This window comes from Oncorhynchus gorbuscha, linkage group LG09 (genome assembly GCF_021184085.1).
Source record: "Oncorhynchus gorbuscha isolate QuinsamMale2020 ecotype Even-year linkage group LG09, OgorEven_v1.0, whole genome shotgun sequence".
Taxonomy (NCBI): domain Eukaryota; kingdom Metazoa; phylum Chordata; class Actinopteri; order Salmoniformes; family Salmonidae; genus Oncorhynchus; species Oncorhynchus gorbuscha.
The window spans coordinates 68,507,335-68,533,843 of record NC_060181.1 but is presented as its reverse complement, the minus strand read 5'-3'; the positions used below and the strand labels follow the sequence as shown (position 1 = coordinate 68,533,843).

The 26,509-nt window shown below is 41.1% G+C and overlaps 3 protein-coding genes and 2 non-coding genes across 5 annotated transcripts; 2 read left to right on the top strand and 3 right to left on the bottom strand.

Annotated features, from left to right (window-relative positions):
• Positions 1-1,202: 1,202 nt before the first annotated feature.
• Positions 1,203-9,194, bottom strand: LOC124043998 (MKI67 FHA domain-interacting nucleolar phosphoprotein-like). Its single transcript, XM_046363238.1, is given in 8 exon segments — positions 1,203-2,350; positions 2,739-2,801; positions 2,922-3,022; positions 3,025-3,048; positions 3,051-3,113; positions 3,879-3,960; positions 5,444-5,572; positions 8,904-9,194. Coding segments are annotated over 8 exon segments (711 nt in total). The 5' UTR covers positions 9,147-9,194; the 3' UTR covers positions 1,203-2,344.
• Positions 2,515-2,642, bottom strand: LOC124044804. The gene has a single exon (XR_006840741.1). It is a non-coding gene; the product is annotated as a small nucleolar RNA ACA64 (small nucleolar RNA).
• On the bottom strand, positions 5,236-5,363 carry LOC124044803. Its single transcript, XR_006840740.1, has one exon. It is a non-coding gene; the product is annotated as a small nucleolar RNA ACA64 (small nucleolar RNA).
• Positions 9,195-9,436: 242 nt separating the features above from the next.
• si:dkey-219c10.4 (high affinity cGMP-specific 3',5'-cyclic phosphodiesterase 9A) lies at positions 9,437-20,413 on the top strand. Its single transcript, XM_046361085.1, has 14 exons — positions 9,437-9,559; positions 10,944-11,105; positions 11,244-11,295; positions 12,836-12,938; positions 13,063-13,205; positions 13,387-13,446; positions 15,599-15,776; positions 16,396-16,518; positions 16,599-16,691; positions 16,814-16,881; positions 16,993-17,095; positions 17,719-17,823; positions 18,001-18,147; positions 18,450-20,413. Exons 1-14 carry the CDS (start codon positions 9,472-9,474, stop codon positions 18,651-18,653), a joined length of 1,629 nt encoding a protein of 542 aa, XP_046217041.1. The 5' UTR covers positions 9,437-9,471; the 3' UTR covers positions 18,654-20,413.
• Positions 20,414-22,239: 1,826 nt separating this feature from the next.
• LOC124044425 (translin-like) lies at positions 22,240-26,137 on the top strand. Its single transcript, XM_046364064.1, has 7 exons — positions 22,240-22,306; positions 23,472-23,515; positions 24,138-24,231; positions 24,596-24,692; positions 24,904-24,974; positions 25,279-25,358; positions 25,484-26,137. Exons 1-7 carry the CDS (start codon positions 22,240-22,242, stop codon positions 25,640-25,642), a joined length of 612 nt encoding a protein of 203 aa, XP_046220020.1. The 3' UTR covers positions 25,643-26,137.
• The last annotated feature ends 372 nt before the right edge of the window (positions 26,138-26,509 follow it).

Genomic DNA, 26,509 nt, shown 5'->3' with positions numbered 1-26,509 from the left:
AACAGGTACAAAAGTATCTATATCCACAGTAAAACGAGTCCTATATCGACATAACCTGAAAGGCCGCTCAGCAAGGAAGAAGCCACTGCTCCAAAACAGTCATAAAAAAAGCCAGACTATGGTTTGCAACTGCACATGGGGACAAATATCATACCTTTTGGAGAAATGTCCTCTGATCTAATAAAACAAAAATAGAACCATTTGACCACAATGACCATCGTTATGTTTGGAGAAAAAAGGGGATGTTTGCAAGCCAAAGAACACCATCCCAACCTTGAAGCACGGGGGTGGCAGCATCATGTTGTGGGGGTGATTTGCTGCTGGAGGGACTGGTGCACTTCACTAAATGGATGACATTTCTCCAAAAGGTATGATATTTGTCCCCATGTGCAGTTGCAAACCATGAGGTAGGAAAATGATGTGGATATATTGAAGCAACATCTCAAGACATCAGTCTGGAAGTTAAAGCTTGGTCACAAATGGGTCTTCCATATGAACAATGACCACAAGCATACTTCCAAAATTGTGGTAAAATGGCTTAAGGACAACAAATTCAAGGTATTGGAGTGGCCATCACAAAGCCCTGACCTGAATCCTATAGAACATGTGTGGGCAGAACTGAAAAAGCATGTGCGAGCAAGGAGGCCTACAAACCTGACTCAGTTACACCAGCTCTGTCAGGAGGAATGGGACCAAATTCATCCAACTTATTGTGGGAAGCTTGTGGAAGTCTACCCGAAACGTTTGACCCAAGTTAACCAATTTAAAGGCAATGCTACCAAATACTAATTGAGTGTATGTAAACCTCTGACCCACTGGGAATGTGATGAAAAAAATAAAAGCTAAAATAAATATTTCTCTGCTATTATTCTGACATTTCACATTGTTAAAATAAAGTGGTGATCCTAACTGACCTAAGACAGGGAATTCTTACTAGGATTAAATGGTGGGAATTGTGAAAAACTGAGTTTAAATGTATTTGGCTAAGGTGTATTTAAACTTCCGACATCAACTGTAGGTCACAAGGGTCTCCACCATTGTGAAGGGGAGTACATGGGCCACCTCCCAAACCTTGGGGATAGTACCAGATATAATAGTCAGGTGATTCAATATGATTCAGCAATCTGGGGGGCAGAAAGTTACAGCAAAAATGGATCAAGCATATCAGCTCAGTGGATAAAAATGAAATTTAAAAAAAATTATATATATATATTTTTTAAATTCACTTGACATAATGATGACAAGGTTTTTTGTCATCGTATTTCCAGGCCACTATAGAGTAAATTGGACAAAAAAACAGTCATTAGCCCTGTTCAGAAAGACTTTGCATTAAACATCAGTCAGACATCAATATGCTGCGGCATCTGTAGAACGTTGATAGCAATGGCAACAACACAACAGAGAGACGGTGGTGCAACCCAGGATTCGTAGCTAGTTCTTTGACTTTGTGAATTAATTTACCAGCTCTGAAACAAAACGGCAGAAATAATTTGAAATCAGCTACTCCAGCATTTATTTTATATAAATGTCATCATACTTCTACTATTTTTATTCACAAATGAGAGTGAAATGCTTGCACTGTGGAGCCCTGACCACCCCCAACTGGGCTGGTGAAATCAACATCTTACCAGCAGATACCAAAAATCTACCCACATTTGGCAGGTGTTCATTTTAGGCCTTGGCTATGGGACTTTAGGAGGTGCTATACAGCTGCATAGGCTCTAACACTGTCAAACAGTCATTGACTCTCTAGTCATTCTCCTCTGTGCAATTATATAGAGGACCAACCACCTTGTAAAGCAGATACATTTTTACAAGCAAGGCAATTCAATTGAGTCATTGTCCCTTAAACAACAGGCGTTGACGTTCGTTCACTATGCTCCTTCCTGTACGACTGGCTCTTGTCCCCTGAGGGCTCTTCACACGTTGTGGGCTTCTCACTCCCTTCTAGGAAGGACTCCTCCTCAGTCTCCTCTTCCTCAGAGGAGGAATCTTAGTCAGACTCTGCTCCTTAGGTTGCTCAATCGTATTCCGAGCAGACAAGGTAAAAATCTGTCATTCTGCCAGAGCAAGGCAGTTAACCCACTGTTCCCCAGGTGCCAAAGACATGGAGGTCGATTAAGGCAGCACCCCGCACCTCTCTGATTCAGAGGTGTTGGGGTTAAATGTGGAAGGCATTCAGTTGAATGTGTTCAGTTGTACAGTCTGACTAGGTATCCCCCTTTCTCTTTACATTTGCCTTTAGACTTTTTTTGGGCGGGGGTATTCTTGATGATTTCGCCATCCTCATCATTGATCTTCATGGACCTCCTCCTGTCCAGAACTGAGGTGGTTCACACTGGAGTCACGTCTTGAGGAGAAAGACATATTAACACAGAGAATCTTACAACACAGAGAAACAACATTTTGCATTTTGGAGCTCTATTAGCATCTCCAATGATTTTCTTCCATGGATGGGAACATGTTCATTCCTACTGAGTGCAAGAATCCCTTACTTGTTAGATGTTGCGAAGTGAATGTGAGCACATGGGTTTAATCACCTTGCTATACAGAGCAGGCAATAAGCTTAACGTACCACAATACTGTCAGCACAGTTCTCTCACCCCAGACAACAGGCAAATCGAAGGGAATTTTCAGACTGTGCCTAAATCAAAGCTAAATGCATAAAAAAATGCAATCGGGTACTTTGATGTAGTCATTCACAAAAGTGTTGCCTAGTTCAGATTAATTGTCCTTACCTCATTACACGTGGATGCATTCACAGTGTCATCTAACTTTTTATTCTGTTGCACTTGAGAAGCCTTCAAAAAGAGTTTACAATTAGGCTACAAGAAAATAATGCAAGTTAAAATTGTTTAAAAAGTCAGGAATACAAAATATATATATATCTTTTGAACCAATGAGTCAAATGCAACACTTACAAACCCTGGAAAGTCGTAGTGGATTCCCTTCTCTGCCAGCCTTTTACGGAGCTTGGCCTCATTATGTAGGAGTCGTCCGGTCATCTCCTTGACCTCCTCTGGTGTGTCTCGTTGTAGCGAGCCACAGCTTCTTAAAAGCTCTCTGTGATCCCACAAACAACTCCTCATGCACCTCAGTAGGAACCTGATTACCTGGAGAATGCAATAGGACTTTATTATCCCAGTTCTGGTGAAGCTGAAATGAGTCTGCTGCTCTCCTCCCACAACATGCACGCACACTACAAGACATCAAGAGCTGGGGGAAATGTTAAACCTGAACATATGATTCTAGAATTAAATAAATGAAAAGGTGGATTATTTCTTCAGATAAGGGATTGGTCAAAATGTACATAATTGTTACCCGGAGGAAAATGAGGGAGGGTCCTGCTTTTTTCAATTTCAGTCAGGGGGAGGGTTTCGTCTTTTTTTAATCCAAGGGAGGGTTATGTAATTTGTAATCGATGAAATGTCATATTGCTCAGGGTTTGACAATTTGTGATGTCCATGTGTGTCCCTCATCACTGATTCCCTGCTGGGCACACTATACCAAGTGCGCAGAGTGTGGTCTCAAAATTATCCATATCCTAAACTATAGGCCTAGGGTATGGCTAAGTCATATTTCTAAGAAAATGTACTTCCTTCTAGTTTTTGTGCTGCTGGAATGACGTATATAAAACTAGGCTACACTGTATTACACAGTGCAATGGATAGGTGTTCTCAATCATGCTCTTGCTGATGTAAACCCTTTTGTGCATGCCTAACCAATAACTGCTGTGTACTGTGGCACTTCAGTAAAATATATATTTTTAAATTGGAAGAAACCTTTGACTTCATTCTGAAGGGAGGGCCATCCACTTTAATTTCAGAGGCCAGATTCTCCCCTGGTATTCCTCATAATAAGTACAGTCCCTAACTTACATTTGATCAGTATCTCGCCCATCAGGTAGTTGTTCATTGTCTCAGCAACGATCTTGGTGACAATCAGTCGAACTCCACCTGTCTGTGAGAGGAGAATGTTGTTATGTAAGGGTTAAACGCTGACGTTCTGTACATTACCTTTGAAATAATGGACGATGCAGCGAGAAGAGGCGGAACCCATTTTTCAAGGTATTTATGGACGCGAACCCAGTCAATTGTTCTTTATGTTCCATTGCCATACTCTTATCCCTTGCTTGCTAGCCAGCCAACTACCTATGGCTAACACAGTCACAACCTCTGTAGCCAGATTAACAGCAAAGCAACTGCATTTGCGTTTGTTTAAACTGTTTTCTACTGACATTCATTTGGATACATCCATAACAATGTGCTGATGATGCCCGATTTTGCCTGGCTGGCAAAGCTAGAAAAGCTTGCCTTCTCGTCAGGACACTTGACACTTTTCATTACTTGGAGATTGCATTGCATATCAAACACAAGGCTATAAGAGAGCTAAATCATTTGTTAGCAAACCTGACAATATAACAACCAAATAAAAATACAAGTTGCATCGTAGATTCACATTTTTTTCCTACTTTCGCTCTCCTTGTTAGATATTATGCACATTTATGGCTTGGTAACAAACATCATCGCCATTGAGTTACTTCTCATCGTAGCAGCAGCAAGTGAAATTAGCATGAGGGAGACGTGAAAGGGAGCGGAGTTAATGCTGATGCTTATTTGCAAATGTTGTTCATCAGTAGGCTACTAGATGTCCCAAATTGAAGGCAAACAGATTGCCATCTGTTGCACCATAGACTCCACTGATCAGCCAAAACAAGATCAATAACTCAAATGCACACATTCCTATTGAATATGCATTCACCTGTATTGTGAGTAGGACTATGCCATCTTAATTTACCCAGTTTATTAAGAGATTTACCATTCAAATAAAATGATTACCATTATGTTATGTAGTTTGTTTTTTACTAATCTAAGTCACATTTCTTTGATTTTAAAACAGATGCAATAATGCATACATGGCTGTCTGGGAAATTTGGTCAATTTTTCCAATTTAATGATATTGATATATATTGTCCATCGGCCTCTTTGATCCCCAAAAATCATCACCAGCCTTAAAAAAAATCCATTGGTCTTTCAGTAATCAGGACATCCAACTGTCCCAATATCCGGTTTAAATGCCCATTCTAAAATGCCCTTCTAGCCAATCAGAAACAAGTATTCAACAACGCTGTGGTATAAGGTCAAATAATTTAGCCTGTATCACCTCCCAATATGAACTCTAACAATGGTATCTAAATCTGATTGGTGCATGGCTGTTTCCATGAGTCAAGGGCTGTAATGTTGGGACATGGGTTTAATCACACTGCTATACAAAGCAGGCAATAAGCTTAACGTACCACAATACTGTCGGCACAGTTATCTCACCACAGACAACTGTTACATCTGAGGTAATTTTCAGACGGTGCCATTCTTCACACCTGTGCATCACACAACACATTCCATTCTTACATTTTCAAGATAATGGATCCCAAGTTTTTTTTTACCGTTTTACTCCTGGCCAGTTGTAACCTGACGACATTTCCAAACTGTTCAATGTAGGATTTGATCTGAGGCTCAAACAACCCAGTGGGAAGGTGGCCAACATAAATCACTCTTGGACTTATTTGTTGTCCCTGTAAAGAAAGAGGAAAATGTGGGTAAGACAGAACATTGTGTAAAATGTAGTTCGCTAGCCAGCAGATCTCACTTGCTTACAGCTGCATCAGGGCAGAACCAGCATGAGATATGGCTCAGAAAACGTACCTCAATCCAGGGATGAGAAATTCGTTGTACTCCGAATTGTGCCATTATCATTAAGATTTACTGTTACACCGAATAAATTGAACAACTGCTAGTTTAAGTATACTGTCATTTTCATACAATACATTTTATAGTTTATCCAACCACATTGTTTCCACAAGGGATGTGCTATTGCCGCATTAGCCTGATAGCTAGCGAACAGTAGCTAATGTCTGGTAGCTAGCTAACTTGCCTTGCTAGCTAGCTAACATCACCCAAAGTTCACTCTCCAGCAGGGGTCGCACAAAACTACCCACATACGTGCATTAATTTGTATAGGTTACTATCAGACGAGTCCTGTGAAACCTGTCGGGGTTGTAGAGCAAAACATATTAGGTGGATATAGGTGGATGCAGTGGATTGAGACATAGGTGGATGCAGTGGATTGAGACGCAGCCCATGCAAAAAAAAACATCTTAAATTGACAGATTTTGAGGGCTATTTTTTAAATCATGTTAATTAGATTGATGCATGGCTGCATCAATAGACTTAAGGATGAATATCCTTTGGTTGCATCGCCGTTGCGTCATACCATTGTTAAGAACGCTCTCAAGCCACCCTTTACCAGTGGTGCCATAGTGGTGCCCTAAAGTGGTTGAAGGTGAACAGGTGGTCACGTGTCAGGTGACAGAGGAATGTATGAGACTGAGGCAGGAATTCCTTTAACCATAAAGTGGTATATTTACTGGTAGTCTGTGCTGCATCACAAAGGAAACAAATAACATGTATACAATCAAATTCATAATCAAAGATCAAATCATAGCAGTCATTATTAACAATTCACATTACACTGTGATAACTATAAACAATAACTGAATGGCCCACTCTCCCGATCACCACAGATCATTCAGATGAAAGGTAAGAGTCGGTGGACTTACGTGGATTCATGGACGCACAGAACTTCTGGATCAGATGGATTTAGGGAAGAGAAAGCAGCGAGATCAGGCGATGGCAATTTCCTCCTTTTATAGAGTTGAGATCTGTAGGACATTTCCACCTGACCTAATTAAAGCGCCCCTGGCCCAGCTGAGTAGATGGCAATTAATTAAAGGAGTATTCCACCAACTCCATGGGCCTTTTCTACAGTGGTGATAAACCCAGTTATTCTGGAAAGAGGCTAACTACTGTTTAGTCTAAATTACACTATGCTAACGTTAGCTAGCTAAAATCAGGTAGCAAGCCCTCGATCTTAGCTAGCTAGCTAATGTTATACTGCATCTAAAGTAAATCTAGCGACATCAAAATGATGACAAAAGGTTTTCCTACTAGTTATGCCTCCCTCTTTATGTCATTGTATTTCCAAGCAACTGTAATGCACTTTTGATTAAATCATTGACAATGCATTGTGTAGAATGCTCAGTCGAGGATGTACAAAACGAATGTTCAAAACAATATTGTAACGAAACATGCAAACCATGAATACACAGGAATGCTATCCGATCTTAGTGCAGCTGTAAGCATGCGGGTCGGATCTGCTGGCTAGTAGTCAGCTAACTAACTAACTACTAACTTTTAAGTCAAGTAAATGCTGTCAATCAAATGTTGGGTAACCTAACGTAGCAGGCATAAAAGGACGTATGAGCAGAGTCTCCACAACCGTTTTTTAGGGGAAACGGAAGTTAGGTTGAAAATACTGTATCGCTGAAACATCTGCATTCTGGCGACCCCACGAAGCGTGAACCAAAGACAGTACAATGTGAAGATGTGCTAAAACGACTTCTCCTGTAGAAATCCCTGATCAGGTTTGTAGGCGATGTCATGGCGACATTGGCTAGATAAGCAAATGTGCAGAATCACGTCATTGGGTCTAATAGTCGCCTCACGCCAAACTACTTCAACTCCAAAGCACTCCTTATATAAAGTTGTTTTTGAGGAAAACTAAAATGTGTCAGTTTGTCACTTTCACGAGATTGGTGTTATAACATGTTCAACTACTTCAGACATTGTCTCGTATTTAGGTTGTGCCTTTAGATTAAGAAAATGAACAGCTAAGGAATAATGTACTTCTCTCATTGACATCTCAAACCCCATACACTGGCCAGCAAGACCAAAAAGATCATCAAGGACAATAACCACCCGAGCCACTGCATGGTTACCCCGCTATCATCCAGAAGTCGAGGTCAGAACAGGTGTATCTGACCTGGGACCGAGAGACTGAAAAACAACCTCTATCTCAAGGCCATCAGACTGTTAAATAGCCATCATTAGCACATTAGGGGCTGCTGACCTATAGACAGACTTGAAATCACTGGCCACTTTAATAATGGAACAGTAGTCACTGTTAACATATTTTGCATTACTCATCTCATATGTATAACGTAAACTCATCCCATTCCGTACAAATGTGCGCATCCGCAACATTCAAACGAGGCTACAAAGAAAACTAATGGGACTGTAGCGACTGTGTTGACTTCAAAATTGGGGGTGTGAACTAGGTTTCTATTCAAGCGTTGATACGGCCATCCCGATATGCAGTGTTTAGGTCATGTAATTGATTCTGTTGGAAAGGGGAGAAATTGTGCTTTACAATGGTATTGGCATTACAGTTCATCTGGAATTAAAACGTTTTTGCGGCGCTAAAATAAGGGCAATTGTACGGACCTTGGTCAGGGAGGTGTCCAAGAACCCGATGGTCACTCTGACAGAGTTTACGTTATACTGTATCTTAAGTCTACGCCGCTCTGACATTGCTCATCCAAATATTTATATATTTTTAATTCCATTCCTTCACTTTAAAATGTGTGTATTGTTGTGAAATTGTTTGATATAACTTGTTAAATATTACTGCACTGTTGGAGCTAGCAACACAAGAATTTCGCTACACCTGCAATAGCATCTGCTAAACACGTGTATGTGACCAATAAAAATCTATTTGGTCTGCTTCGCAAGTGTCCCCGAAAGTCTCGCGATGTTGCGTCTCTGGGTTTAGAAACTGGGTTGAATTTTGGGTGATGTTAGCTACTGTTAGCTAACTTGCTAGTTAGCTACCTACCAGGATAATGCGGCTATAGCACACCCCTTACGGAAACAATGTGATTAGATAAACGAACACATCTATTGTTTAGAATAAAATGTATATGTTTTGGGTAGACTCTAGCTAGCTTGAGAACTTGGCCCCACTTGCATGATGTGGGTTTCAGTCCAGTGCAATTTGGGCAAACCAACCTTTTTGGGTCGCTTCTTCATCTCCTGGACTTTCGTCTTGAATTCAGGCTCCTCTTTCAGATTCAGAGCCAAAAAAGCTTTAGCCAGCTTAGTAGCCACGGGTGCCTTAGTTTCTCTCGTGGCACTTATTTGACTATTTTTACATAAATACAACGATTCGCGAGACCGAAAACACGTTTTCTTCTTCCAGACGTCATTAACACACGTGACTAGACTCAGCATATACATGAGAGACAGCGTCATATATCGTTTTGGAGGTATCAAGACAGCAAGCCTTATCTTGACCACAAAAACAATATTATTCACAAGAACTAATGATGACAGTTTGGAAAATAGTGATAACCGAAAAATACTTGCAATATCACTTTGAATAAAATGTATATCATATGAGAAGTGTAATGTTTATGGAAATCCATGGCATCAGATTCAATTGTTGCAAAGGGAGGGTGTGTGTGTGTGTGTGTATCAGAGGGAGAGGGAGGAGGGGTCGTTGGAGTGGGTCTCTACTAAATTAATGTGGTCACACAATAAATTCAGAACAGTGAGGGCAGTGGCTTTAAAAACTGATATGGCAACAAAAATAATCTACTTTACTGTGAATGGAAGACCAGAGCAGGCAGAGTTTCCAGTGGATTGCCCTGCCCAGGATGTCAAAGGTAGGCAATTTAAATAATATCACCTTTTTATTTTGGTGCCTTTGAAACATCATCAAATTGTACTGTTGTCTGAAGCACGATTTTGTTTTTGAACTCATTACGCTGATATGAGAAACCTCTCAAAACCTCTGAATTATTCATGATTTGTATACTTGTTTGCCATTTCACAGCACTGTTAGGAGCTAGTAACACAAGCATTTCTCTACACCCACAATAACATCTGCTATACTGTGTACACATCCAATAAACGTTGATTTTTGAATGGATTTGATTTTTATTTGAAATATATAAACAAAGTACATACATGGAAAGGTTAAAATCACAAAGCACTTTTATTGCTTCTCTACCAGATCAAACAATGGATCAGAACTCAAGTAAAGCACTGAGACCTAAAATAGTTATGTACATGCAATCCATCAGAAGTTGCAAAGACCTGCAATCATTGTCTTCATCAAAAGAAGCAAACAGTCTCTGAATTGATAGAGAGAAATAGTGCATGCTTGATGCTTCAGCAGGATAGAGACAGACACAGGTGCAGCTGACAACAACACTCTGCACTTGCATTTGCGTCAAAGCTAACATATGGTGTACATATGGCATCTTTAGAATAGAGTCGAGATGTGACGTATTGATGTGAGGGTTATTGAGGTCTCAGCAATGTTGTGGGTTGTTACTCTAATGAGATAGAGGGAAGGGGTTATTGAAAGTCCATTAAAATAAATAAATACATAACATGTCAATAATATTAATTTTCCAAACAGTACCAAGGACAGGCATAAAGGAATGTAATTTAATTCAGTGATCAAATAGCTTGAGATCCATCTCATAGATGCTAATGTAATGATAATTCATTTTCTTTCAAAGATTCTGCCTACTGTCTGTAGATTTGACTGCCTATAAACCCCCAAAAAAAGCATTGATATAAAATGCAATCATAAAGTGCAATTGATCGTGGTTTTGAAATGATCTCTCGAATCCTTTACCTTCTCATTTCGCCTCTTCTTCTCCCTTTTATTCCTTTGGTAGATGTTTTGCACGTCTATTTAGGCACAGACACGGTTTGAATTGATAGCTTTAGATTACCCCTTCACAGAGACCCCGGGCAATAACAGTCCCTTTCTTCTAATCTTTGTGTGTATGAATAGCATTAACAAAAGCTTGGCCAAGCTGCTGAGCACATAAAAAACTTATTTTGTTCACCTGCTGTACAGAGAGAGATCTAGGTTTTTTTTGTGTGTGTTTGATTGCAAAACTCGAAACTAGTGTTGATTGAAGTGTCCAGTATTGGAAAAAATAGCTATTGGTTGCCTGAGCTATTTTCACAGGAAATCAACTTAAAATGTTGTCTGTGTTTGCATGCATGTGTGTGTTTGTTACTTTCAAGATCTGTTCCGCTCTGCAGCTGAGGCAGGACCCCATGATATTCTGAAGCTGTACAACCCTAAGGGCAACATCATCAACATCTCCCCGCGCCTGGAGCCCAACAGTCCTAACTCCTGTTATAAGCTAGAGGTGGTGGCTGCTGACTGCAACAGTGAGCCATTAGGTATTCTCTGCCATGGCGCCAGAGACATTGGCTGACAGTGGGCATACTTGCATTGTTATTGTGTTGTAACTCTTGCTTGTTTCATTAGGGCCTGTGTATATTGATGTTCATATTTTAATTGTGTACCTCATGTTGAAGGTGTGGAGCTTGCTGTGGCACTAGGATTTGACCTCTCCTCCATGGAGAAAAGGTAAGGCTGACATGGTGTATACAGGAGTGACCATTCTCAAGGTTGGGGCCCATTCTGAAACTGTCAGACCATGTAAGGGATCAAGCTGTGTGAGTCAGGAGGGCCATATGTTATGAATCTCAAACTGCAGGGCTGTGTGAGTCAGGAAGATCATATGTTCTGTACCCCAGACTGCAGGGCTGTGTGAGTCAGGAAAACCACATGTTCTGTACCCCAGACTTCAGGGCTGTGGGAGTCAGGAAAACCACATGTTCTGTACCCCAGACTGCAGGGTTGTGGGAGTCAGGAAAACCACATGTTCTGTACCCCAGACCAATGTTCCCTCTAATTGTTTTAGACACTGAGCAAATCTCAGGTCTGCTTAACTTGAACGTTGTGAAAAATTCTGTGCAACTTCCGGCGTGTGTTTACTGTGAACACTGAGGTTGTACCCGCTTTAAGTTAGTTTTAACAGTGGTCACGTAGGCTACTGTGGCTATTTGATTAAAATGTAGGCCTACCAGAGTGGCATACCATGAAAAACATACCAGAGTGGCTTACCATCAAAAACAATGGAGAAAATGCCCCCCATAACATTTGAACATGGAAATAGTTCTAACATTCAGCCAATGTGTGGTGTTCAATGTAGGCCTACATTCTATTAAGACTTTTGAGCAAAAAAATGCAGGGATTGACATTAACCAGTTTATCCACTTGTCCTTCAGACAAGGAGGTGACTGCAAATGATGTTGTTGTTTGATGCAAGAAACCACTTTACAAAATAAAGTGCATCATTGTTCCCATAACATTATTACAGAGAATCAGACAAATTATGGGGTACTCTGCCTATTGGCTACTTAGCTTATTAAAGCCTGTCTTAAAATACAACACTGCCCCTTTTGAGACAAAACAGTCTCTTTACCAGACTCGCTTTTCAAATATGTCTAGAAATGCACACGTGTTGTGCTCTTGTAGGAGGCAATCACTCCCCCAATGCTGACTACAAATTATCTATAACTGGGCTAATAACTCACTAACTAGCAAAGGATATGAACAAATGTCCACGTCGCTATATCAAGCTCTCACTTTGATCTCAAAACAAGCGCATCTACTCACGACCGCTCAAGCTGTAGAAACATTCCAGTTCAAAGTGAACCGCACAGATCCATATACTGTATGGAAATGGTTCATTTGCATATACGCCTACTGCAACTCTGATTGGTTATGGCGTACCGGTCTATGTAGAGTACGGGACTCGGATGCGTTCTGCCTACAACAAAATATCTTGCATAATTTGTTTTGTTTTTGTATATTGCCCTGAAAGGGGCTAATATTGCATTGATTAAATCACAATTCCCACAGTAAAGGAAAACATTGATAGTGTTAATTAAACTATAGAAAGTTGAGTGAAGTTGAATCTCGTGCTTCTCTACGTGGGCTGATATTTATTTTTTGGCAGTCCCGGGAGCTGTGTGCCCATGCACACCCGCAGCTTCGAGGGAGCATTGCCATAGACTTCAGGGCTGTGTGAGTCAGGAGGGCCATCTGTTTTGTACCCCAGACTGCAGGGCTTGGAGAAGAAGATCCTGATCGAGGCTGGTGAGACTCCTGCAGTCGTGTACGAGATGAAGAGACAGGTGGAGTCATTCCGGGAGAAACTTGAGGTACGTTGTGTTATTGATGCTGTATAGATAGAATTTGATAAATTATGTATAAAAGCTCATTCATATACCAGTATCATGTAAGTTCACTGTGTCTGCCTAGCCTAGTGTATCTGTGTCTCCACAGAGTGTTGAGCATCTCAGCTGGCTGGGCCTATTCAAAGAGCTATCTGAGGGAACACAGAAGCCCTCTCCTTTCTACCACAAGAGAACACTGCGCAAGACCAGAGAGGAATGTGAACATGTACGGGAAAAGTTCCTGCAGATGAGGCATGTTTACTTACGCTCAATGATGATAGAGACCATGTGTCATCAGATGAATAGGCTGTGCCACTCTTATCAAGACTCCATTGCTTGAATAGTGGTGTTGCAATTGAGATCACAATTTGGATATCACATTATAAAAATTTGAGATGAAAATAACAGAATAGTAATTGTATGTTCTCCATAGTTCCCTGGAGGTTTCAGAGGAAGTGAGACAGTACCTCAAGACTCCAACTTTTGACAACTGGTGAGTTCCCCATCTATTTTCATTTTTTCTACTTTCCTTAGAAAATGTGCTAATGGACTTTTTTACACAGTAGGAGTTACAGAGAGACTACAGACAGGGTCCTGTGAGTGCTGGTTGTGCGTGGGAGGTGAGAGGGTCGAGCAATGTCTCTGTTGTGTGATAAACAAACAGCATCTGCACCTGCAGCTTCAAAAGAGAGACAGGGAGAGACAGGGAGCAGGGCCTGAAGAGGATGGGGTTATTCAACCCTTTCATCTGTCGTACAGGCTCATATCAATATGAATGGCTGTCTGCTATGGGTTTACCAATCAAAAGGAGGTCTTTATAACAAGCTTCGTTAACACAGGCACTTTTGAAGGATGCATTATGCGTACGACATACACATCACAGCTTTCAGTCCAGTTTGGTTACAGTATGTATTACTTCAGGGCCTTTTAGAACTAACATAAGATGAATACCTCACTTCAAAAGAGGGAATATATACTGGCCACTTGGGGAAAAAACTAAAGCTACCATTAGGGGTACGAAATTCAGGGAACTGTCAATAAATTCCCTACTTTTCCAGAAATCCTGGTTGGAGGGTTTCGGATTTCCTGCTTAATTCCTCTTGGTTCTGGGATCCTCCAAACAGGATTTTGGGAAAACCAGGGAATTTATTTAAAGTTCCTGGAATTTTTAAACCCTAGCTACCATACAATAACCCATATTTTTGTGACATGTACACTAGGACCACTTTCAAAACTGTTCTCTGAATATATATGATTAAATATTCCAAGTAAGTGTTTGTTAGACCCGTACAGAGATTAGTCAAAAGGGCAGCTCACCCGGAGCTACTGCATCCAGAAATCTATTAATCCATTGCTTTACCTTATTTATCAACCCTTGGCCAGGACACTAAAGGGCACATTTAAAGTTGTTATTGCTACATATGAAGCATACAGTAGGTTACAGTTAGTACCGTGTTTAAAAATATATATATTTAACATTCAATGGAAAAGCCCATTGAGACCCAGAGTCTCTTTTTCAAGGGAGACCTGGCCAAGAAGGCAGCAACAATCAATATATTACATCATTAAAACATACAACAATACAACATGATCCAACCTTTAAAAAAAAGCATTTACACTCCTCTGTAACAGTCTCCAATCAATATTTAAAATTCATTCAGTGGCACTAACATATCTAGATGAAGCATGGATTTTACATTATTCCATGTGTTTAGTGCACAAGAAGAGAAAGCAGTCTTGCCTAATACTGTGAATGTCCTAAGGACTAAGTAGCAACCACCTAGCAGATCAGGTATGGTAACTGTTAGTAGTGTAGGAGACCAGACTACAGAGGTAAAGAGGGAGTTTACCCAAAAGGGCTTTGTACAGTAAATGAACACATACAAATGTATCTTTCTGCACATATAAAGTGAGGACCAACCTAACATTTAGTACAATGTGCATTGGTGGGTGAGTGACTTGGCATTTGTAATAAAGGGCAAGGATGAATGATAAAGAGTCGAGTCTGTAAGACGGAGGAGGTTGCACGCATATACAACAAGTCACCGTAATCAATTAGAGAGAAAAGTGGCCTGAACAAGCTTCTTTCTAACCATAAGTGGGAAGCAAGCCTTATTACAAAAATAAAAACCCAATTTCAATTTAAGCTTCGTCACTTTGATTATCCACATGAACTTTAAAGGACAACTTGTCATCCAACCAAATACCTAGATATTTGTAGGATGACACTTTCAGTGGATAAGCTACCAGATGTGACAATGCTAATGTTCTCTGGCAGAGTTCTAGCTCTGGTAAAGGTCATGAATTTCGTTTTTTGTACATTCAAGACCAGTTTGAGACCATAAAGGGAGTGACTGAAAAGCAGTCTGGAGCTCTTCAACAGCCTGAACTAGAGAAGGAGCACATGAATATATAACTGCATCATCTGCATACAGATGTAACTCTGCTGGTTGCATCCCATTTCCCCAAATCATTAATACAAATTGAGAACAACACAGGAGCTAAAATGGAACCCTGGGGCACACCTATATTCATCTCAAGAAAGCTATACTTGGGATTGTCAGTATATACACAAGCGGTTTTATGACCTAAAAATGAATGATTTGACCTTTTGACACTTGACTTGTCCTGCTATGTGTGTGCAGGCAGTGGGAGGATGCAGAGATCATGGTTCTACTGCAGGTCATGTACACAGACCTGGACTTCATTGCCACCTTTAACATAGAGCCTGAGGTGCTGCACCAGTTCCTGTATGAGGTGTACAAACGCTACAACAACATCCCCTTCCACAACTTCAAACACTGCTTCTGTGTCACCCAGATGGTGAGAGAGTGTGTGTGTGTGTGTGTGTGTGTGTGTGTGTGTGTGTGTGTGTGTGTGTGTGTGTGTGTGTGTGTGTGTGTGTGTGTGTGTGTGTGTGTGTGTGTGTGTGTGTGTGTGTGTGTGTGTGTGTGTGTGTGTGTGTGTGTGTGTGTGTGTGTGTGTGTGTGTGTGTGTGCGTGCGTGCGTGCGTGTGTAAAAGAGGGTGGTCAGGGGAAATCATGTAGTCCCATTCCTCTGTGCAATCATATAAAATGATCCAATTATCCAATCACCCTAAACCCTGATTGATTAGGACATCCAGACTCCTTAACCGATTTTAGAAATAGACTCAATATAATCATTCAGAGGTTTGCCGGTTAAGACATTGCGTTATTACCCACAGGGGATAACAACCTGCCATGATGTAGAATGAACTACCTGGCATATACAGTTTAAATAACATGCAATAACACACCAGTGCAACAGCACACCACCATTAAAAGTCATTTTGAAATAAACAAAAACAAATGTCAATGTTTCTATTCATATAATTCCTGTGGATGAATGTTATAGCAATTATCCATCATTGAGTTGTATTCTCTCTGGACTGCTGCTCTTGCAATTCTTTATTCTCTGATAGATGTACGGGCTGATCTGGCTGACGGACCTGAAAAGTAAGATTGACAGCATTGACCTGCTCACCATGCTGACCTCTGCAGTCTGTCACGACCTTGATCACACGGGATACAACAATGCTTACCAGGTGACCTATCTATCTGACCACCACAGATATGTGTGTGTGTGTGTATGAATTGATAACTCACTATCAGCTCTATTTTTCAGATAAATGCTCGTACAGAACTGGCCCTGCGCTACAATGACATTTCCCCCCTTGAGAACCACCACTGTGCTGTGGCTTTTGAGATCCTGGAGAAGGTATGAGTAAGGATGACTGGAGAAGTTATGGGTGGTATTGGCATGGGTGACTGAAGTTGGGCTGTGGTGTGTGTGGGCCAACTTTTCAGATGTCAACAGTAAAGTGTTTGTTATTCTTACAGAATGAAAACAACATTTTCAGAAATCTGACAACTGAACAGTATAAACGGATAAGAGAGGGCATAATCAAGTAAGAATGTATTTTTTTGCATCCTCTTCACCAACACAAATATATGTTTACTTTGATCTAACCGTAATGTGTGGCGAGTGCATCAACTCAAGGCATTTCATTTATTCTTAGATGCATCCTGGCCACTGATATGACGAGACATAACGAGATCCTGAACAAATTCAAGTCCATCCTGCTTATCTTTGACTTCAGCAACAAGGACCACAGAGACGTGGTAAGAAAGGATATGAATAAACAGTATGTTTCAGAAATAGTCCTATGTTTAGCCCAGTGTTTATGAGGTGTCAGGTAAATGTCATCCTGGTACTCCCTGTTCCTTTTTAGTCAGATGTTGCCATGGTACCATAGGAGTCTACAGCCATGTTGCCTAGCAACATCAGATGGGAGGATCTTGGTATCTACTCGTGCTGATAGGGTACCAGCCTGGGGCTCTTCCTGACTGGATTAAAGTGATATGTACACTACCGTTCACTGTTGACACTTCTTTAATCAGCACAACAGTTTTCAGCTGTGCTAACAATTGCAAAAGTGTTTTCTAATGATCAATTAGCCTTTTAAAATGATAAACTTGGATTAGCTAACACAACGTGCCATTGGAACACAGGAGTGATGGTTGCTGATAATGGGCCTCTGTACGCCTATGTAGATATTCCATTAAAAATCAGCCGTTTTCAGCTACAATCGTCATTTATAACATTACCAATGTCTACACTATTTCTGCTCAATTTGATGTTATTTGAATGGATTTATTTTTTGCTTTTCTTTAAAAAACAATTACATTTCTAAGTGACCCCAAACTTCTGAACAATAGTGTATATCCCCCCTGTCTCCCTCCAGCTGATGATGATCATGATCAAAGTGAGTGACATCTCCAATGAAGCACGGCCTATGGATGTGGCTGAACCCTGGTTAGACTGCCTCCTGCAGGAGTTCTACAACCAGGTAACTAAGCACCACAACACAGATATTGGTTATGTTCCAATATAACTTCCAGCATACAACTTGGAATGTGTGGCTAAAACACTGCTTCATTCTAAATGGTATGCTACTGTGTATCATAGAGATAGCCTACTACAATGTAATATTAATTCAGTCCTACTCTCAACTGGCCTCCCTCAGAGTGACAAGGAGAAGCTGGAGGGTCTTCCTGTCACCCCGTTCATGGACAGGGACAAGGTGACCAAGCCGTCCTCTCAGACAGGCTTCATTGGCTTCGTCCTCTTACCCCTCTTCATTGAGCTGGCTAACCTTTTCCCCTGCCTGGAGGTAAGAGCTCCCGATCTACAACCACTACACTAATGTAGCTTCACTGTGATGCAACTTCATCCCCAACTGCTCTGCATGAAGTGGAATCGAAAGGTACTGGGACACATTCATATTTTAGAGTGAATATTTAAGAGTGAATATTTTGGAGTGAAAAGGGGTGCCGTTACTCAAGCAGTAGAAAATGCAAGGTGCAGCTGTGCCGGTATTCTGTACTGATTGGCACTGGCCCAACTAAAGCACTGCCTAGCTGCCATATTTGTGTAAACATATCCAGATCCCTTTTCCTCTCTGTGCCCCTGTAGCAGCACATCATAGACCCGGTGCGTAAGGCCCTGGACTACTACACAGAGATGGAGAAAGCCCTAGAGAGAGAGAAACTGATCCGAGCACAAAGCGACAAGGCAGCTGCAGCCATGAACACGACACCCCAGAACTTACAGAACCCTCAGAAAACAGCAAATAGTCTGTTAGAGGCTGGGAATGCCTTGAAACCACCCACTCTGTGATGGCAAGCACTTATATGGTTCCTTTGGTCTTTGTAGAGACGAGGCATTCACTATGTCGTGTTACAGGAGTTTTTCATATTCAGTTTTCAAAATATTTGCATATGAATAATGGTTAATTACGACAATATGACATACAAGACATACGAAGAATCAGTGTGCAGTTATGTTTTGTATTAGTGATATGCTTAAACGAAAGACCAGAAGAGCTATTGTCTAACTGAAAAATGGGGATAAAGCTTAGTGGATTTGTCTTCACTGAAAATCTGGACTATGGTTGTCATCTAGTGGACATGGATGTTTTTCATATTGATAATGTATTTTAAAAAAGGACAGAAATAACAGATATTAAATATGTTTTTGCATGTATTGTACTTTTAGATTTAAGTGTTCTACTTAGAGACAAATAAATGAACACAACAAACAAACATTTCCTCTTGTTATATTCATATTTCATATTATTCTGCAATGTACATTGTACAATGGATACATTTTCATTATCTTGATAATTTGTAACTGGTTTCCACTAGATGGCACTCGGCCACAGTCAAAATTGGCTACTACATTTAAGGTTAGGGTTCGGCATAAGGGATAGCAGTGTGGTTGATGTTAGGGTTAAAATCACATTTTAAGAAGATAAATTGTAGAAATAGGCGAAGTTTATGACTTTGGCTGTGGTAACTAGTGACGACATTTGGAACTGCAGTGAAAAACGTTGCGCAAAATGCCGCATTCATATGCTAGTCGGAACTAGGAAACGCGAAATGTTCAACTTTCCTAGTTCCGACAAGCTCCGAACGCGGCAATAATAGGAACGGGTGAACAATCGATGATGTAGGGAAATTATGACATCATCTAAATGCACACATTTACGAAGGACCCATGCAAGACCAAGCAAGGAGTTTTGTATGGAGGTCAATTAGTGTCGACTTTTCACCTCATAAATGTTTTATATGGAATAATGGGTCGATATTACATAGAAACCAGATTTTACCGTATCTGGTTCTTGAAAATCATTGTCCTTGTCAGCATATTAGTTAGTATTAGTGGGAATCTATTTACGCAGAGAGAATTTATGGAAAGATACAACTTTGAGGTTTCAAGCAAGGAATATGACACTGTTATAAAAGCTATACCTAGTGGGATAAAATCTTTACTTCAGAATAATGCTTATTTTGGAACATTATTGTAAGCGATATCCAGGTGAATGGCATAGGTTTACTATATAAGAAATTCAACAATCGTTTATTAAGGGATATTTTCTACAGGATATCTATTCCCTCTGCAATATGTTTTTGGGCTTCATCGTTTGAGGTAAACTTGCGCTGTGCTAGGCTCACTCCACACAAATGTATGGTGACCAATAAAGTATAGGACATCTCCTTTAAGATTATCCATAGATTATATCCGTGTAATAGCTTGATTTCAAAGTATATACCTGATGTTACCAGTGAATGTAGTTTTTGTGAACTAGAAAATTAATCTATTGAACACTTATTATGTAATTGTGTTCTGGACTCATGTTAAACTATACCATGGCAAGAAAATGCATACAACCACTGATATATCTAAATTTGACATATTATTTTACTACTCTGGTTACACAATTGAACGTCAGTACATCATAAAACTCTTTATTTTATTGGGAACATTTTTCATACACAAATAAACATTTATGAAGAAAAAGGCCCTTTTCTTATTTTTTAAATCTGATTTGGAAAACTATTTAGAATCTTTAAAACGTTTACAAAACAAAATGTATTCTTTTTTTTGTTGCTACATGTCTGTATTTGTTTATATATAATGTGGATTTGTATTATAGTTTTTTGGTTCTCTTCCTTATTTCTTTGTGTAATCCCCCTGGCTGTTCTGTTTCTTGTGTTTTGCATGTTACTGTTTAATAATAAATAATACATTAAAAAATGAATGGTTTATTTGCTACGTGATGTTTATTTGATCAAATAGAAGTTTCGTAATGCTTAAGTTATGAGCGTATTGATATAAGCAGGACACGTGGCATCCCGGTATTTTGAGAAAAAAAAACATTTTATATCGGAATTCAAGATGGCTATGCCGATGTGAAATGGCTAGCTAGTTAGCGGGTGCGCGCTAACAGCGTTTCAATCGGTGACGTCACTCACTTTATTTGTCACATGCACTGAATAAAACAAGTGTCGTCTTTTCCGTGAAATGCTTACTTTACAAGCCCTTAACCAACAGTGCAGTTCAAGAAGAAGAAAATATTTACCAAGTAGACTAAAATAAAAAGTAACACAATAAGAATAACAATAACAAGACTATATACAGGGGGCACCGGTACTGAGTCAGTGTGCAGGGGTACAGGCTAGTTGAGGTAATGGGGGTGAAGTGACTATGCATAGGTAACAAACAAACAGCAAGTACCAGGGCCAGTGGCGATTTTATGAATTGTTCAGCAGTCTTATGGCTTGGAAGTAGAAGCTGTTGAGGAGCCTTTTGGTCCTAGACTTGGTGCTCTGGTACTACTTGCCGTGCGGTAGCAGAGAAAACAGTCTGTAACTTGGGTGACTGGAGTCTCTGATAATATTATGGGCTTTCCTCTGACACCGCCTATTATATAGGTCCTGGAGGGCAGGGAGGTGGGCCCTAGTGATGTACTGGGCCGTTCGCACTACCCTCTTGTAGCGCCTTACGGTCAGATCTTTATATGTTTGGACCATGATAGTTCGTTGGTGAGGTGGACACCAAAGAACTTGAAACTCTCGACCCGCTCCACTACAACCCTGTCGATGTCAATGGGGACCTGTTCGGCTTGCCTTTTCCTGTAGTCCACGATCAGCTCCTTTGTCTTGCTTCATTGAGGGAGAGGTTGTTGTCCTGGCACCACACTGCCAGTTCTCTGAATGCCTAAATGATTATTTCGGTAACCATGAAGTAATTTGAAAGGCTGGTCATGGCTCACATCAACAGCATCCTCCCAGACACCTTAGACCCAATCCAATTCGCATACCACCGCAACAGATCCACAGATGACGCAATCTCAATCACATTCCACACTGCCCTTTCTCACCTGGACAAAAGGAACACCTATATGAGAATGCTGTTCATTGACTACAGCTCAGCGTTCAACATCATAGTGCCCACGAAGCTCATCACTAAGCTAAGGACTCTGGGACTAAACACCTCCCTCTGCAACTGGATCCTGGACTTCCTGACTGGCCACCCCAGGTGGTAAGAGTAGGCAACAACACCTCTGCCACGCTAATCCTTAACACTGGGGCCCCTCGGGTGTGTTCTGACATGAGGCTAAGGCTAGTAGCATAGCGTCTCTCTCCATTGAATACAGGCAGTTGACGTCAACAACCCTCATCGAATATTCAAATAACTACAGTAATGAGACGTATCCACCGATCCTAAAGGATCCGCAGCCCACATTCCCGCTTCGTCGACAACGATTCAAATGGTTAACAAGGAGAGATCGATCATCTTTGGTAACGCGCCAAACTGCGCATGTGTTGGCAATCAACTCAAGCACTAAGTAGCTGTGTTCGAATACCTATACTAACATACTGTATACTACATACTTAATGAGTATATACTACATACTGTAATGAAACAGCAGGGAGCAGGTCTCAAACCCTCAACCTTCGAGCCTGAGGTCCGGCTCGCTATCGACTGTGCTGCAAAAGCATGCTAGTGCGGCAGAGTCGATTTCCGCGCTTATAAACCCAGGGTCCTTACAATACTATTAGTTGATTTTAGTATACTGTAAACTAAGAGTATCGTTCCAGTTGAGTGTACTAGAGCTTTGACTGTCTACCGGAAGTTGATGCTGTTGCTATGCAACGTCTTGCTAGCTTGTTAGCGTAACACATGACCAGCCAGACATTTTATGATTTCGGGTGTGTTCGTAAATTCAATCTGGGATGCCAGAGTGTGCTCTGGGCCTTCCTAAATCCTGAGAGCTGTCAGATTGTCCATTTGTAAAATTTGGAGCTTTCAGAGCGCACACTGGACGCTCTGGCCAGCTCTGGCCAGCTCTGGCCGAGGAGTAGGTTTGATCTGAGCGTTCAACGGCAGTCAGGCACCCAAGCCAAATTCATATTCACAAATGTAAATTTACAAACAAAACACCACATTTTATTACCTTCCAAAAATAAATTGAACAATATTTTAAGACAATTAAATACAAAAAAAGCTGTTAGAATTATAAATGTGTGTATGTCCCTTAAGGTCCTTGTATAATGTGATATTGTACCCCAGACCTAGCCCACATGTCCTTTGTATTTTCTTTGTATATGCTTGTGTTCCCCATGTACTTTTTGAATTGATTTGTTAATAAAAAATAAAATAAGTATGACTATTCGAACACAGTATGTATGTATTTGACAAAGATTAAAACGTGCCAGTGTGTCACTTTCACGAGGTGGGGGTAATAACCATGCTGCTGCTCAACTGTTCTATGGAACCCTGACCTGTTCACCGGACGGACGTGCTACCTGTCCCAGACCTGCTTTTTTCAACTCTCTAGATACAGCAGAAGCGGTAGAGATACTCTTAATGATCGGTTATGAAAAGCCAACTGACATTTACTCCTGAGGTGCTGACTTGTTGCACCCTCGAAAACTACTGTGATTATTATTATTTGACCATGCTGGTCATTTATGAACATTTGAACATCTTGGCCATGTTCTGTTAAAATCTCTACCTGGCACAACCAGAAGAGGACTGGCCACCCCTCATAGCCTGGTTCCCCTCTAGGTTTCTTCCTAGGTTTTAGCCTTTCCCTGGAGTTTTTCCTAGCCACCGTGCTTCTACACCTGCATTGCTTGCTGTTTGGGGTTTTAGGCTGGGTTTCTGTACAGCACTTTGAGATATCAGCTGATGTAAGAAGGGCTATATGAATACATTTGGCTCGAAACTATGTTGTAACTTTAGATTTCTAGAAAAATTAACAACTAAGGAATATTTTTTTACGTCTCTAATTGACTGCTCAAACCCGGGCTTGGTCTGCTTTACTTGGTCTGTTTTGCAAGCGTTCCCAGAAATCTTGCGATGTTGCGGCTCTGGGTTTAGAAACTGTGGTTTAACTACCAACTATTTTGATTCATTTTGCAGAAAGAACCAAACTAGCATATATTTTTGCAAAATACTTGTGTAATATGTCTGTGACGGAAATGTTCAGCTACATTCAGGCTTTTCTGAGTGCGGCTCAAGAAATAAGAGGTAATCAATCAACAGGCTGCTTGCTAATGTTTTTGTCAATCGAGCTAGCACCGAACCACTAGCAATTTACTCGCAGTCAGTTATACAGTCCGTAAGGTTTGCATTGAATATGTGAGGAATATAATAACATCCATTAAATGCACTGTATGTTCAACACTATGTGCAAATGTATGTATTGCTAACTAACGTCAGGGCCGCTGATGGGACACATGCATGCATTTCGTTTCTTCAAAATCATAACTACAGATGTCTTGCTAGCTAACAGCGGACGTTCTCTTGCAGGACATAAGAAAAGTGGCACAGGTTCTGGAACAGACGGCGAGGGAGATCCTGACCCTGTTCCAAAGTGTCCATCAACCATCTGGCTTCAAAGAGGGTGAGTGCCCAATCACATGGGGTGTAAGTTAGTTATTCATTAGTGAACCGTAGCAAAACGTTTTGGAATCAGTTAAGGTAGTCCCCAACTTGTTGTGTTCCGGTTTCTTCTGTTTTTAGCCGAGTGAATACGACTCTGGACTATCACTTATGGTGGCTTACCTTCCTGACTGACTCATTGCTTTGCAGGTCTCCATCACCTTGACATAACTGTTTCTGTTTTGTCACTCTAGTTCCCAGTAAGTGTGTAATTGCTCTGGAACTGTTAATTAAGCACAAATTAAGCTCAAACCAAAATTCCCCCTGGAACAGCATTACAGGTAGCTACGTAAACGTCTCTTTCTTGTCCCCCTGTCTGTCACAAGTCCCCAGTAAGTGCGCAAAGGCCAAGGAACTGTTTTGTACAGTCAGGACGCAACTTGGGGAACTCAAAAACAAGTTCCCAGTGGAGCAGTACTACAGGTAGGCACTACACATGGGTGAATCTGAAGTTGGCTACTTATTCATAACTACTTATTCACAGTTCCCGTTCCACAGAACGAAATTCAAGGGAAATTTCAAGTCACTGTATTACCATGTGAAGAGATGGAATGATATTGTCTGCGTGTCTTCTCGCCTTGTTATTGAAAGGACAATCTAACACGTAATTTTCCATCCTCCACTCTGCTTCTAGGTTCCACGAGCACTGGAGGTTTGTTCTGCAGCGCCTGGCCTTCCTGGCAGCGTTCGAGGTCTACCTGGAGAGTACGTCCCTCATGACACGCGATGAAGTGGTACAAATACTAGGAAATAGGTATCAGTTAATTTTGGTGCTTTTTTAAAACTTGCCCGGTTCCCCCGGTGGATGGAGTTTGAACATTTTAGACCATTCCATTGGTAAATCTCTGCCCACCATGAGCACTAGGCAAGCTAATACGAATGCACCTATTGCCTTGAGTTTAGCTTTTCTTAAGGGAATGGGTGCATTCGCAGACTGTTTCTCTCAGACAGTCAATCGGCAGTCAAGTAGTGTGCTGTGGTGGTCATACATTTTCCCTATTTCTTGCAGTCGAGGTGGTGCGAAAGAAGGAATTCCACCTGGATGTTGAAGATTACCTGGCAGGTGTGCTGATCATGGCCAGTGAACTGGTGAGAATGAATTATGTGGCTTCATAAATTCTATAACATGAGACAATACCATTTTCAATAATATATGATTACGTTTTGGATGGATTATTTACATGTATAAACTCATCTGTGTCTGTTCTCTCTAGTCTCGCCTGGCGGTGAACAGCATCACAGCAGGGGACTATGGCCGACCCCTCCGAATCTCCAAAGAGCTGGATTCTGGCTTCCGACTGCTTAACCTCAAGAACGACCCCCTGAGGAAGCGCTACGACGACCTGTCTATCCGTGGCCTGACCAAGGAGTAGGAGGAAACTAGTAGAGCTGTTGGGTGTGGAGGTGTAGGGCTGGGGCTCTACCCTCGCTGGCACCTGACCTCTCCATAACTGGGACTGTGGAGTCTTGACCTGCTGAATGGCAGGAATAGGAGGTCTGTGGCCCCAGTAGCATAGGACAGACTTGTGCATGAATGACAGTCTTGTCAGTGGGGTTTGAAAGCCTTTGATATAGAGGCACAGTTTGAAGGGGAGGGGTTGTTCCAGTTTGATTACTGCTGTTTGGAAATGTTCACTGTAATATACAACATCATACTGTAATATGCCTGTTATTATCTTTCAGTGGTTTTTGCTGTTCATACATTTTGAACTGATGTTTTGTACTGGTATGAATTATTGTTGTTCATTTCATTTAAGGGGGGTGATGACTGGGTGTAAACCTCCACCCAGAAGAAAAGAGAGTGTTAACTACCATGTTTAAGAAGCGCTTATTTTGTTTTAGTTCACAAGCAAATAAATAATGATTTTGTGCCATTTGTCTGCCAAAAGCCATGTGATATAACATAGGAATTTTCATATCGCTAGTTTGGTCTCTGATTGTTCTATTCAGGGTTTATATCTCAAAATGTTCAAATAACCAATCAACAAAACATCAGAGGGAAGCAAGGAGACTAGGGGAGAATCTCAATTGCCTACTCCTCGCCTCCTTCTCAAAACCCATTGTAGGAGGTCAGAGGGACGGCACCTCTGGCTGTCTCATCCAATGGGTTTTGAGAAAGAGGCGAGGAGTAGGCAATTGAGGTTCATCCTAGTAGGAGAGGACAAGATGAATCATAGGGAGATTCTCATTTGGTAAAAAGACCATCCACTCCTCGATGACTCGGAAACCGATAATTGGTC

What these genes read in the sequence shown, in the direction of transcription:
- LOC124044425 (XM_046364064.1), top strand. Translation starts at nt 22,240, where the DNA reads ATGAAACAGCAGGGAGCAGGTCTCAAACCCTCAACCTTCGAGCCTGAG. An exon ending in GGTCCGGCTCGCTATCGACT is followed by an intron (nt 22,307 to 23,471) that starts GTGCTGCAAAAG and finishes TGCTGTTTGGGG; the next exon opens with TTTTAGGCTGGGTTTCTGTA. An exon ending in TGATCATGGCCAGTGAACTG is followed by an intron (nt 25,359 to 25,483) that starts GTGAGAATGAAT and finishes TGTTCTCTCTAG; the next exon opens with TCTCGCCTGGCGGTGAACAG.
- si:dkey-219c10.4 (XM_046361085.1), top strand. Translation starts at nt 9,472, where the DNA reads ATGGCAACAAAAATAATCTACTTTACTGTGAATGGAAGACCAGAGCAG. An exon ending in ACTCCAACTTTTGACAACTG is followed by an intron (nt 13,447 to 15,598) that starts GTGAGTTCCCCA and finishes ATGTGTGTGCAG; the next exon opens with GCAGTGGGAGGATGCAGAGA. An exon ending in GATACAACAATGCTTACCAG is followed by an intron (nt 16,519 to 16,598) that starts GTGACCTATCTA and finishes TCTATTTTTCAG; the next exon opens with ATAAATGCTCGTACAGAACT.